Genomic DNA, 13,789 nt, shown 5'->3' on the forward strand with positions numbered 1-13,789 from the left:
CGGTATTGCTACTATGAGTATGTAACTATAAACAGCATGCCCATAAACTAGGCGGGAAAGGCAAAGGTGTCACAGGACATGGGGGACAAGAGTAACTTAGATGTGTGTCAGGCTCAAACAATAATATCTAGGGCAAATTGCAACACAGAATATTTCCAGCTGTACACATATAAAGGGCATATAGTAACACATCTATGGTAAAACTTTTGTATCAATAAAATTTTTATTTTTATAAAAAGACAATTCACACAATCGATATCATTCATGTATACAATTTTTTAAAAAAAGTCAATATGAAAGACAAGTTCAATTTGAACAATTATTCATCATGTTAAAAACATTTGTGGCTTTTATACATCATAATTAAACATTTCTAAGAATCACAAAAGGTCGACGCGGCGTTTCGGTATTTTTCTTTGAACACCTTCTTCAGGACTGATTCTAGACAGTTAAAAAACACAGAATTACCATTCATTGTTACATTACTTCATCATAATAAAACCCTGTCTCTGATTTACATTGCACATATGATCACAGTTGCATTAGTTTTTTCTTTACATCTTGCCCAGATATGTTACCCAGTAATTTTTTGTTACATTTTCTGCTCATTTCTCTCACAAACCACCCCACCTTAAATTTTTGTTTGCCTTTCCCTTGGACTATAATAGTCCACTGCTGTTCATTCCCTTATGAAACCTTTCTCTCGCGTCAGCCTACCTTGTTCCAGAAAAGTAAAAGTGGCTCTGCTGGAGGGTGCTGACTATCCAAGTAAGAAAGAATCACCATCTGCCGTCATCAATTAACAGGTGTGATATCTCTAAATAAAGGATATTTTATTTTTATTTCTGATTTTGTTTTTAGGAATACCTAGATATTAGTGATTTCCTGAGGAATTTATCATCATTCCCTACCTTTTTAAGTTGGGTATTTGACCAATGTTCGTTACTTTGCCATCTATATTGATGTGCGGACTTCAGGCCGTATGTCTGGACCTAGGGACATAGATTTTACCCTTAGTGCCTATCATTACATAGATTATCCTCCATCTGCTAATCAAATGTAATTAACCCAATACCTGTTGGTCTGTATTGTTCGTATTGGATATTGCTGCCAGGAGGAGCCACCGTAATGATTATAAATTCGACGGTTCTCTACCTGCAAAATTTAATTAATCCATCAGTTGTTCAGTCCGTTCTATTCACTGGACTCAACTTTGTTTACATCACATCTCTTACCAGAAAAATCAATAGAGAATCTCCCACCGCTGTTCTCTTTATCTTCTTTTAGACTGATTGAAAAGCAGCGTGCAACAGAATCACTGGACTTGAGAATGGTCCTGTGACTGTGTAGTTCTCTGTGGATATATAGTACACAATTACTGATAAGGTCTTCTTATTATATCATGTTGATTAATAACCTGCTAAAGATTCCCCTGCCTTCATAACTTTATATAACCCAGGAATGGCCTCTTTATCTTACTCAGCCAGCCTTAATGAATTCATGCATTATACTTTTACCCCTATACTCTGCCCTTCTGGGTCCATGCTAATAGCGAAAGGCCCCTATTATCAGGGCATATTCTTACAGCTAAATTGATTCCCTTAATACCTTTTGGGTTGCAGTCGGCCTCCCTGCTCCTTTCTCCTGGCAGCCCGTCACTCCCGTCACCTCCGGTTAGATTGCCGCAAGTGAAATGAATGAACCTCGCCTCTTTTCCCGGTTTAAATATCAGCTATGATCTAATTGGGCGCGCTTATCGCTATCACCCATTGGCGGAAACAGTTAGGTATCTTAGATACTGTTACTACGAGCCCCACATCGCTAGTGTTAGTACATTCAATCTAGGCCATTGGTTAGAGGCATCTGCTTCATGAATCCCATTGGTTCAAGGCGTCTGCGTCCTCCATATCATTGGTTAAAGCTAAAATGCGTTTCTATGGAGTTTAACACTCCTTCGTATGCCTACATGTTGCGAAGGGCGATTCCATAATGAAAAAACGATGGTTCCGAAGTGTTGTTCCGTTTCTCCGGGGATGTTCATGATCTGTTAATTATATGCGCCCACAGACAACTCTTCGCTACATTTAATTTGCTGGAGAGTTGGTATCCTCGTTACTGTTGCTAAGGATCCCACGTCACTATTGTTATTGACTAAAAGCCTCCTCATTGGTTAAGGGCGTCTGTTTACCGAGCGCCATTGGTTGAAACTGAATGTGTTTCTCTGGAGCGTTATACTCCTCCGTATTGTTAATGGGCGGTTCCGTAGACTACGGAACCGTAGTGCAATACTACCCTTAAAAACTTCGCGAGTGAGTCATAGGTCACTCTGCCCTATCGCGTTATTGTTTGGCAGGGCATCCCACATGTGATATCTGCTCAACAAGTTATCTCAACTCAATCCGGTCCCCCTGATTCCACGACATATGAGGGTTTCTCTGTTTACAAGTATTTTGGCCATATTCCATTTCGTTCCTGGGGGAGTTATCTATATCCTCATGTCTTACATTTAACCTATTTGTTTGGATCTGATTTTAAATGTTGGGCGTTGTGGTTTACTGTTACCCAAATACAGATGTCTATGAGCGAGCCCATCTTATGATTTTACCTAATGATTTTCTCCCAATCCTCTCTAGAATTGAGCCCACTTCGCACACTGTTAAGGGTAGACATAAAGAATTGTTCCCTTTTCTTCCTCTTGTCATTAACGTTACCTCCTCTTTTGCTCATAATCACCCTCTCTAATCCACACCATTTCAGGTCGTCAATCGTATGGCCAGCTATCCTCCAATGCTCAGTGAGGGGGGCTCCAGTTTTATTAGTTCTCAGGGCAGAACGATGTTCATTTAGGCGAAGCCTGACTTCCCTGGATGTCTCTCCCACATAGGATTTCTGACAGGGGCATTGGATTAGATAAATGATATTTGTGGTCCTACAGTTGATGAAACTTTTTATATTTACAGATCTCTCATTTGCTGTGATTTTGCTGCCTTTGATAATGCTTGCACAGTTTACACATCCACTACACGGATATGTCCCTGTGGGTAAGGGGTTTCCATCAATAGTTGTTTGCACCGTTTTCGGAATGTCTCTGTACGTATGTACAAGGGAGTTCCGGATGGTTCTATTTCTCCTAAATGAAAACATAGGCTTAGGAATTGGTGTGGCTGTTTTGTCCGCCACCAAGTGCCAATTTCTGTTAATAATGTTCTTAACCTGGTGGCTAACTTGGGAGAAATTGGTAACAAACATAATGGGTTGATTCTTTTGGGTGCGATCTCTTGGTTGAAAGAGGGTTTCTCTGTTAAAATATTTTGCACGTTTGTAGGCGTGTCTAACCATCCTTTTTGGATAACCCCTCTCTATAAACTTCTCCTTCAGGATTGTTGCATGTCTGTCATAGTCTGGCATCGAGGTACAATTTCTTCTCAACCGGAGAAATTGTCCAAAAGGGATGTTATTCTTCTGTGATGCAGGGTGGTTACTGTTGAAATGTAACATACTATTCCTATCGGTGGGCTTCGTGTATAATTCCACACTCAAGTAGCCCCCTGTTACTTTGATTATGATATCAAGGAATTCCACACAATTTTTACTCACGTGTGAGGTAAATTTCAAATTTACATCACCACAGTTAAGCCAGGTTAAAAAATCATTTAGAGTTTCCATATCGCCGGTCCATATAAAGAATATGTCATCTATATACCGGCCCCATTCAGAGATGTTCTCATAGAATGGGGCGGTTATATTATAGATGTGCTTGTCTTCAAACTTGGAGACATACAAGCACGCCAGGCTCGGCGCACAGGTAGCCCCCATGCTGGTCCCCTTTATTTGTCTGAATAATTCATCCTTATATATGAAGATATTGTTTTTGAGGATCACAGTTATGCACTCTAAGATAAACGCTTGATGGTCTGTCATATCCTGTTGATCCCCACTCAGGATGTGTTCCATAATTTCTATGGTGTCATCCTGCGGAATGTTAGTGTATAGCGCTTCTATATCCAAAGTCACCAACACTTGGGTTTCTGGATTAAAACTCAAACCTTCAATCTTCTTGATCATGGAGGTCGTGTCTTTGATATAAGCTTTTTGTTTCTGCACCAAAGGTTGTAAAAAGACTTCCACGTATTTGCTCAACGGTTCGGTAAGGGATCCTATACAGGATACTATGGGTCTCATGGGGGGGTCTCGGGTGTCTTTATGGATTTTCGGGAGACCATATAAAGCTGGAATTAAGGGGTCTGTGTTAAGCATGAAAGAAAATTCTTGTTCGCATAAGATATCATCATCCTTTGCTAGCATAAGCATTTTTCGTATATCTTCCTTCAGAGTATTCCATTCTTCCTTATTAGATTTTTGATAATGGGACCTATTATTTAAAAGTTTGAACATTCTGTTGTCGTAGTCTATGCTATCCATAATTACTACACTCCCTCCTTTGTCCGCTGGTTTTATTGTTAAAAGCACATTGCGTTCAAGTGCTTCTAGTGCTGTTTTCTCTTCCCTAGTTAAATTAAAAGGTGTCCATGTTTTCTGTTTAATCAAATTCTCTACACTTTTATCGACTGATCTTTCAAAGACCTCTACATCTTTGTGCACAGTATTAATGGCTGGAGTCCAGACGGATTTATTTTTTAAACCTGATTTATTTTCTTTGGGGAGTTTGTCTTTCCCATCAAAGAAGATTTGCAATCTCACCTTTCTGAAAAAGTTTTGTAAATCCCTTTCGAGGGCATATCTATCTACAGGTGAGCAGACAGCGTAACCCAAGCCCCTTTCAAAAAGTTTCTTCTCTATGGGAGTCAACTGGTGATTAGAAAGGTTGACCACTGCTCCTTTCTGGGAGTTTGTTAGTCCCACTGTTTCTGGCTTCTGGTTCTCGGACGTTGAGGGTGTGGGGCTTGTGCATATTGGGATTGATGGTTGTAATTGTTTCGACCTCTCCCTCTCCCTCGTTGTTGCCCAAATGTCTGGTTGCGCTTCTCTAAAAAAGCCAAACCTTCTTTCAGAATGGGTTGGGGTTGTTTGCTAGTTTCACCATTCTTACTCCTTTCATTTATTAATTCGCTTTCTGAGTCTGTACTTGTGTACGACGAATCAAAAAACCTCACTTTTTTCCTTGGTTGATTTCTGGGTTGGTTCTGCCACTGCCTACGGGAATGAAATTGTTCCCTCGGCCGTTCATAAAAATCTTTCTGAAGATAGGGATAAACAAATTCAGGATTGTAATTTTCTATATCCTTTTTCAGTTTATTACTCTTCTTTTTAATTAGGTATTCACTATATCCATCTACATCGTTTTGGATCTCCTCTAATTTTGCCCTCGCATCCTCTAGTGCTGTACTCTGTTGTAGTTTACTCTCTAGATCTTCTATTTCTTTTCTTTCAATAACTAGGAATTCATTGGCTGTTTCTATTATCAGTAGAATCCAGTCTCTACTGCACCTATTTGCTACCAGTGTCCACTTCTCAATGAACTTCCTATCTGTTATAAAAATACCAGGTTCGTTAGTTACCTGCAGACCCTTAGGTATGATTCCGTTTTTACAATACTCTACTAAGAACTCCGCATGAAGTTCCGCCCTTACGGTTTTCTTTTTCAAGTTCCAGAGTTTCTCCCACTGTTCTTCATCAGATTTATCTAACCTAATAGTGGTGGTATTACGAGATTTGCTATTTATTAATGTATTAAATTGGTCTTCGGAAAAGCTATATGTCTTTATTCCTTCCATTATTATATCATACACTGAGAATTGTGCTGTGGTATTATAATTTCAATTTTAATTTAAGCCACTCTGCTAATTTGCAGTGTAATTTAAAGCCTCCTCAGCTCACAAGCTGAGTTCAAATTGTAAACAAAAATAGGAGGACCCCACACAGACTTGTAAGGGACTGGGGGGAAGAAGTTACCATCAAAAGGCAGAGGCGTCCCAATTAAGAAATGGATATCTGAAAGTATATCCGAGTTCGGTATTGCTACTATGAGTATGTAACTATAAACAGCATGCCCATAAACTAGGCGGGAAAGGCAAAGGTGTCACAGGACATGGGGGACAAGAGTAACTTAGATGTGTGTCAGGCTCAAACAATAATATCTAGGGCAAATTGCAACACAGAATATTTCCAGCTGTACACATATAAAGGGCATATAGTAACACATCTATGGTAAAACTTTTGTATCAATAAAATTTTTATTTTTATAAAAAGACAATTCACACAATCGATATCATTCATGTATACAATTTTTTTAAAAAAGTCAATATGAAAGACAAGTTCAATTTGAACAATTATTCATCATGTTAAAAACATTTGTGGCTTTTATACATCATAATTAAAAATTTCTAAGAATCACAAAAGGTCGACGCGGCGTTTCGGTATTTTTCTTTGAACACCTTCTTCAGGACTGATTCTAGACAGTTAAAAAACACAGAATTACCATTCATTGTTACATTACTTCATCATAATAAAACCCTGTCTCTGATTTACATTGCACATATGATCACAGTTGCATTAGTTTTTTCTTTACATCTTGCCCAGATATGTTACCCAGTAATTTTTTGTTACATTTTCTGCTCATTTCTCTCACAAACCACCCCACCTTAAATTTTTGTTTGCCTTTCCCTTGGACTATAATAGTCCACTGCTGTTCATTCCCTTATGAAACCTTTCTCTCGCGTCAGCCTACCTTGTTCCAGAAAAGTAAAAGTGGCTCTGCTGGAGGGTGCTGACTATCCAAGTAAGAAAGAATCACCATCTGCCGTCATCAATTAACAGGTGTGATATCTCTAAATAAAGGATATTTTATTTTTATTTCTGATTTTGTTTTTAGGAATACCTAGATATTAGTGATTTCCTGAGGAAATTAGCATGGACCCAGAAGGGCAGAGTATAGGGGTAAAAGGATAATGCATGAATTCATTAAGGCTGGCTGAGTAAGATAAAGAGGCCATTCCTGGGTTATATAAAGTTATGAAGGCAGGGGAATCTTTAGCAGGTTATTAATCAACATGATATAATAAGAAGACCTTATCAGTAATTGTGTACTATATATCCACAGAGAACTACACAGTCACAGGACCATTCTCAAGTCCAGTGATTCTGTTGCACGCTGCTTTTCAATCAGTCTAAAAGAAGATAAAGAGAACAGCGGTGGGAGATTCTCTATTGATTTTTCTGGTAAGAGATGTGATGTAAACAAAGTTGAGTCCAGTGAATAGAACGGACTGAACAACTGATGGATTAATTAAATTTTGCAGGTAGAGAACCGTCGAATTTATAATCATTACGGTGGCTCCTCCTGGCAGCAATATCCAATACGAACAATACAGACCAACAGGTATTGGGTTAATTACATTTGATTAGCAGATGGAGGATAATCTATGTAATGATAGGCACTAAGGGTAAAATCTATGTCCCTAGGTCCAGACATACGGCCTGAAGTCCGCACATCAATATAGATGGCAAAGTAACGAACATTGGTCAAATACCCAACTTAAAAAGGTAGGGAATGATGATAAATTCCTCAGGAAATCACTAATATCTAGGTATTCCTAAAAACAAAATCAGAAATAAAAATAAAATATCCTTTATTTAGAGATATCACACCTGTTAATTGATGACGGCAGATGGTGATTCTTTCTTACTTGGATAGTCAGCACCCTCCAGCAGAGCCACTTTTACTTTTCTGGAACAAGGTAGGCTGACGCGAGAGAAAGGTTTCATAAGGGAATGAACAGCAGTGGACTATTATAGTCCAAGGGAAAGGCAAACAAAAATTTAAGGTGGGGTGGTTTGTGAGAGAAATGAGCAGAAAATGTAACAAAAAATTACTGGGTAACATATCTGGGCAAGATGTAAAGAAAAAACTAATGCAACTGTGATCATATGTGCAATGTAAATCAGAGACAGGGTTTTATTATGATGAAGTAATGTAACAATGAATGGTAATTCTGTGTTTTTTAACTGTCTAGAATCAGTCCTGAAGAAGGTGTTCAAAGAAAAATACCGAAACGCCGCGTCGACCTTTTGTGATTCTTAGAAATTTTTAATTATGATGTATAAAAGCCACAAATGTTTTTAACATGATGAATAATTGTTCAAATTGAACTTGTCTTTCATATTGACTTTTTTTTAAAAATTGTATACATGAATGATATCGATTGTGTGAATTGTCTTTTTATAAAAATAAAAATTTTATTGATACAAAAGTTTTACCATAGATGTGTTACTATATGCCCTTTATATGTGTACAGCTGGAAATATTCTGTGTTGCAATTTGCCCTAGATATTATTGTTTGAGCCTGACACACATCTAAGTTACTCTTGTCCCCCATGTCCTGTGACACCTTTGCCTTTCCCGCCTAGTTTATGGGCATGCTGTTTATAGTTACATACTCATAGTAGCAATACCGAACTCGGATATACTTTCAGATATCCATTTCTTAATTGGGACGCCTCTGCCTTTTGATGGTAACTTCTTCCCCCCAGTCCCTTACAAGTCTGTGTGGGGTCCTCCTATTTTTGTTTACAATTTGAACTCAGCTTGTGAGCTGAGGAGGCTTTAAATTACACTGCAAATTAGCAGAGTGGCTTAAATTAAAATTGAAATTATAATACCACAGCACAATTCTCAGTGTATGATATAATAATGGAAGGAATAAAGACATATAGCTTTTCCGAAGACCAATTTAATACATTAATAAATAGCAAATCTCGTAATACCACCACTATTAGGTTAGATAAATCTGATGAAGAACAGTGGGAGAAACTCTGGAACTTGAAAAAGAAAACCGTAAGGGCGGAACTTCATGCGGAGTTCTTAGTAGAGTATTGTAAAAACGGAATCATACCTAAGGGTCTGCAGGTAACTAACGAACCTGGTATTTTTATAACAGATAGGAAGTTCATTGAGAAGTGGACACTGGTAGCAAATAGGTGCAGTAGGGACTGGATTCTACTGATAATAGAAACAGCCAATGAATTCCTAGTTATTGAAAGAAAAGAAATAGAAGATCTAGAGAGTAAACTACAACAGAGTACAGCACTAGAGGATGCGAGGGCAAAATTAGAGGAGATCCAAAACGATGTAGATGGATATAGTGAATACCTAATTAAAAAGAAGAGTAATAAACTGAAAAAGGATATAGAAAATTACAATCCTGAATTTGTTTATCCCTATCTTCAGAAAGATTTTTATGAACGGCCGAGGGAACAATTTCATTCCCGTAGGCAGTGGCAGAACCAACCCAGAAATCAACCAAGGAAAAAAGTGAGGTTTTTTGATTCGTCGTACACAAGTACAGACTCAGAAAGCGAATTAATAAATGAAAGGAGTAAGAATGGTGAAACTAGCAAACAACCCCAACCCATTCTGAAAGAAGGTTTGGCTTTTTTAGAGAAGCGCAACCAGACATTTGGGCAACAACGAGGGAGAGGGAGAGGTCGAAACAATTACAACCATCAATCCCAATATGCACAAGCCCCACACCCTCAACGTCCGAGAACCAGAAGCCAGAAACAGTGGGACTAACAAACTCCCAGAAAGGAGCAGTGGTCAACCTTTCTAATCACCAGTTGACTCCCATAGAGAAGAAACTTTTTGAAAGGGGCTTGGGTTACGCTGTCTGCTCACCTGTAGATAGATATGCCCTCGAAAGGGATTTACAAAACTTTTTCAGAAAGGTGAGATTGCAAATCTTCTTTGATGGGAAAGACAAACTCCCCAAAGAAAATAAATCAGGTTTAAAAAATAAATCCGTCTGGACTCCAGCCATTAATACTGTGCACAAAGATGTAGAGGTCTTTGAAAGATCAGTCGATAAAAGTGTAGAGAATTTGATTAAACAGAAAACATGGACACCTTTTAATTTAACTAGGGAAGAGAAAACAGCACTAGAAGCACTTGAACGCAATGTGCTTTTAACAATAAAACCAGCGGACAAAGGAGGGAGTGTAGTAATTATGGATAGCATAGACTACGACAACAGAATGTTCAAACTTTTAAATAATAGGTCCCATTATCAAAAATCTAATAAGGAAGAATGGAATACTCTGAAGGAAGATATACGAAAAATGCTTATGCTAGCAAAGGATGATGATATCTTATGCGAACAAGAATTTTCTTTCATGCTTAACACAGACCCCTTAATTCCAGCTTTATATGGTCTCCCGAAAATCCATAAAGACACCCGAGACCCCCCCATGAGACCCATAGTATCCTGTATAGGATCCCTTACCGAACCGTTGAGCAAATACGTGGAAGTCTTTTTACAACCTTTGGTGCAGAAACAAAAAGCTTATATCAAAGACACGACCTCCATGATCAAGAAGATTGAAGGTTTGAGTTTTAATCCAGAAACCCAAGTGTTGGTGACTTTGGATATAGAAGCGCTATACACTAACATTCCGCAGGATGACACCATAGAAATTATGGAACACATCCTGAGTGGGGATCAACAGGATATGACAGACCATCAAGCGTTTATCTTAGAGTGCATAACTGTGATCCTCAAAAACAATATCTTCATATATAAGGATGAATTATTCAGACAAATAAAGGGGACCAGCATGGGGGCTACCTGTGCGCCGAGCCTGGCGTGCTTGTATGTCTCCAAGTTTGAAGACAAGCACATCTATAATATAACCGCCCCATTCTATGAGAACATCTCTGAATGGGGCCGGTATATAGATGACATATTCTTTATATGGACCGGCGATATGGAAACTCTAAATGATTTTTTAACCTGGCTTAACTGTGGTGATGTAAATTTGAAATTTACCTCACACGTGAGTAAAAATTGTGTGGAATTCCTTGATATCATAATCAAAGTAACAGGGGGCTACTTGAGTGTGGAATTATACACGAAGCCCACCGATAGGAATAGTATGTTACATTTCAACAGTAACCACCCTGCATCACAGAAGAATAACATCCCTTTTGGACAATTTCTCCGGTTGAGAAGAAATTGTACCTCGATGCCAGACTATGACAGACATGCAACAATCCTGAAGGAGAAGTTTATAGAGAGGGGTTATCCAAAAAGGATGGTTAGACACGCCTACAAACGTGCAAAATATTTTAACAGAGAAACCCTCTTTCAACCAAGAGATCGCACCCAAAAGAATCAACCCATTATGTTTGTTACCAATTTCTCCCAAGTTAGCCACCAGGTTAAGAACATTATTAACAGAAATTGGCACTTGGTGGCGGACAAAACAGCCACACCAATTCCTAAGCCTATGTTTTCATTTAGGAGAAATAGAACCATCCGGAACTCCCTTGTACATACGTACAGAGACATTCCGAAAACGGTGCAAACAACTATTGATGGAAACCCCTTACCCACAGGGACATATCCGTGTAGTGGATGTGTAAACTGTGCAAGCATTATCAAAGGCAGCAAAATCACAGCAAATGAGAGATCTGTAAATATAAAAAGTTTCATCAACTGTAGGACCACAAATATCATTTATCTAATCCAATGCCCCTGTCAGAAATCCTATGTGGGAGAGACATCCAGGGAAGTCAGGCTTCGCCTAAATGAACATCGTTCTGCCCTGAGAACTAATAAAACTGGAGCCCCCCTCACTGAGCATTGGAGGATAGCTGGCCATACGATTGACGACCTGAAATGGTGTGGATTAGAGAGGGTGATTATGAGCAAAAGAGGAGGTAACGTTAATGACAAGAGGAAGAAAAGGGAACAATTCTTTATGTCTACCCTTAACAGTGTGCGAAGTGGGCTCAATTCTAGAGAGGATTGGGAGAAAATCATTAGGTAAAATCATAAGATGGGCTCGCTCATAGACATCTGTATTTGGGTAACAGTAAACCACAACGCCCAACATTTAAAATCAGATCCAAACAAATAGGTTAAATGTAAGACATGAGGATATAGATAACTCCCCCAGGAACGAAATGGAATATGGCCAAAATACTTGTAAACAGAGAAACCCTCATATGTCGTGGAATCAGGGGGACCGGATTGAGTTGAGATAACTTGTTGAGCAGATATCACATGTGGGATGCCCTGCCAAACAATAACGCGATAGGGCAGAGTGACCTATGACTCACTCGCGAAGTTTTTAAGGGTAGTATTGCACTACGGTTCCGTAGTCTACGGAACCGCCCATTAACAATACGGAGGAGTATAACGCTCCAGAGAAACACATTCAGTTTCAACCAATGGCGCTCGGTAAACAGACGCCCTTAACCAATGAGGAGGCTTTTAGTCAATAGCAATAGTGACGTGGGATCCTTAGCAACAGTAACGAGGATACCAACTCTCCAGCAAATTAAATGTAGCGAAGAGTTGTCTGTGGGCGCATATAATTAACAGATCATGAACATCCCCGGAGAAACGGAACAACACTTCGGAACCATCGTTTTTTCATTATGGAATCGCCCTTCGCAACATGTAGGCATACGAAGGAGTGTTAAACTCCATAGAAACGCATTTTAGCTTTAACCAATGATATGGAGGACGCAGACGCCTTGAACCAATGGGATTCATGAAGCAGATGCCTCTAACCAATGGCCTAGATTGAATGTACTAACACTAGCGATGTGGGGCTCGTAGTAACAGTATCTAAGATACCTAACTGTTTCCGCCAATGGGTGATAGCGATAAGCGCGCCCAATTAGATCATAGCTGATATTTAAACCGGGAAAAGAGGCGAGGTTCATTCATTTCACTTGCGGCAATCTAACCGGAGGTGACGGGAGTGACGGGCTGCCAGGAGAAAGGAGCAGGGAGGCCGACTGCAACCCAAAAGGTATTAAGGGAATCAATTTAGCTGTAAGAATATGCCCTGATAATAGGGGCCTTTCGCTATTAGCATGGACCCAGAAGGGCAGAGTATAGGGGTAAAAGGATAATGCATGAATTCATTAAGGCTGGCTGAGTAAGATAAAGAGGCCATTCCTGGGTTATATAAAGTTATGAAGGCAGGGGAATCTTTAGCAGGTTATTAATCAACATGATATAATAAGAAGACCTTATCAGTAATTGTGTACTATATATCCACAGAGAACTACACAGTCACAGGACCATTCTCAAGTCCAGTGATTCTGTTGCACGCTGCTTTTCAATCAGTCTAAAAGAAGATAAAGAGAACAGCGGTGGGAGATTCTCTATTGATTTTTCTGGTAAGAGATGTGATGTAAACAAAGTTGAGTCCAGTGAATAGAACGGACTGAACAACTGATGGATTAATTAAATTTTGCAGGTAGAGAACCGTCGAATTTATAATCATTACGGTGGCTCCTCCTGGCAGCAATATCCAATACGAACAATACAGACCAACAGGTATTGGGTTAATTACATTTGATTAGCAGATGGAGGATAATCTATGTAATGATAGGCACTAAGGGTAAAATCTATGTCCCTAGGTCCAGACATACGGCCTGAAGTCCGCACATCAATATAGATGGCAAAGTAACGAACATTGGTCAAATACCCAACTTAAAAAGGTAGGGAATGATGATAAATTCCTCAGGAAATCACTAATATCTAGGTATTCCTAAAAACAAAATCAGAAATAAAAATAAAATATCCTTTATTTAGAGATATCACACCTGTTAATTGATGACGGCAGATGGTGATTCTTTCTTACTTGGATAGTCAGCACCCTCCAGCAGAGCCACTTTTACTTTTCTGGAACAAGGTAGGCTGACGCGAGAGAAAGGTTTCATAAGGGAATGAACAGCAGTGGACTATTATAGTCCAAGGGAAAGGCAAACAAAAATTTAAGGTGGGGTGGTTTGTGAGAGAAATGAGCAGAAAAT

General features: G+C 39.1%; 2 protein-coding genes across 2 annotated transcripts in view; one reads left to right on the plus strand and one right to left on the minus strand.

The window, feature by feature from the left end:
- TACR1 (tachykinin receptor 1) overlaps positions 1-13,789 on the plus strand; it is a 1,985,090-nt gene that overhangs the window by 1,807,268 nt on the left and 164,033 nt on the right. The gene's annotated exons all lie outside the window — the stretch shown is intronic.
- Positions 2,602-9,993, minus strand: LOC144792032 (uncharacterized). Its single transcript, XM_078666889.1, has 2 exons — positions 9,982-9,993; positions 2,602-4,741 (listed from the first exon to the last, which is right to left on the minus strand). Exon 2 carries the CDS (start codon positions 4,420-4,422, stop codon positions 2,602-2,604), a length of 1,821 nt encoding a protein of 606 aa, XP_078523015.1. The 5' UTR covers positions 4,423-4,741; positions 9,982-9,993.

Source organism: Lissotriton helveticus, chromosome 11, assembly GCF_964261635.1.
Source record: "Lissotriton helveticus chromosome 11, aLisHel1.1, whole genome shotgun sequence".
In the NCBI taxonomy this organism is placed as follows: Eukaryota; Metazoa; Chordata; class Amphibia; order Caudata; family Salamandridae; genus Lissotriton; species Lissotriton helveticus.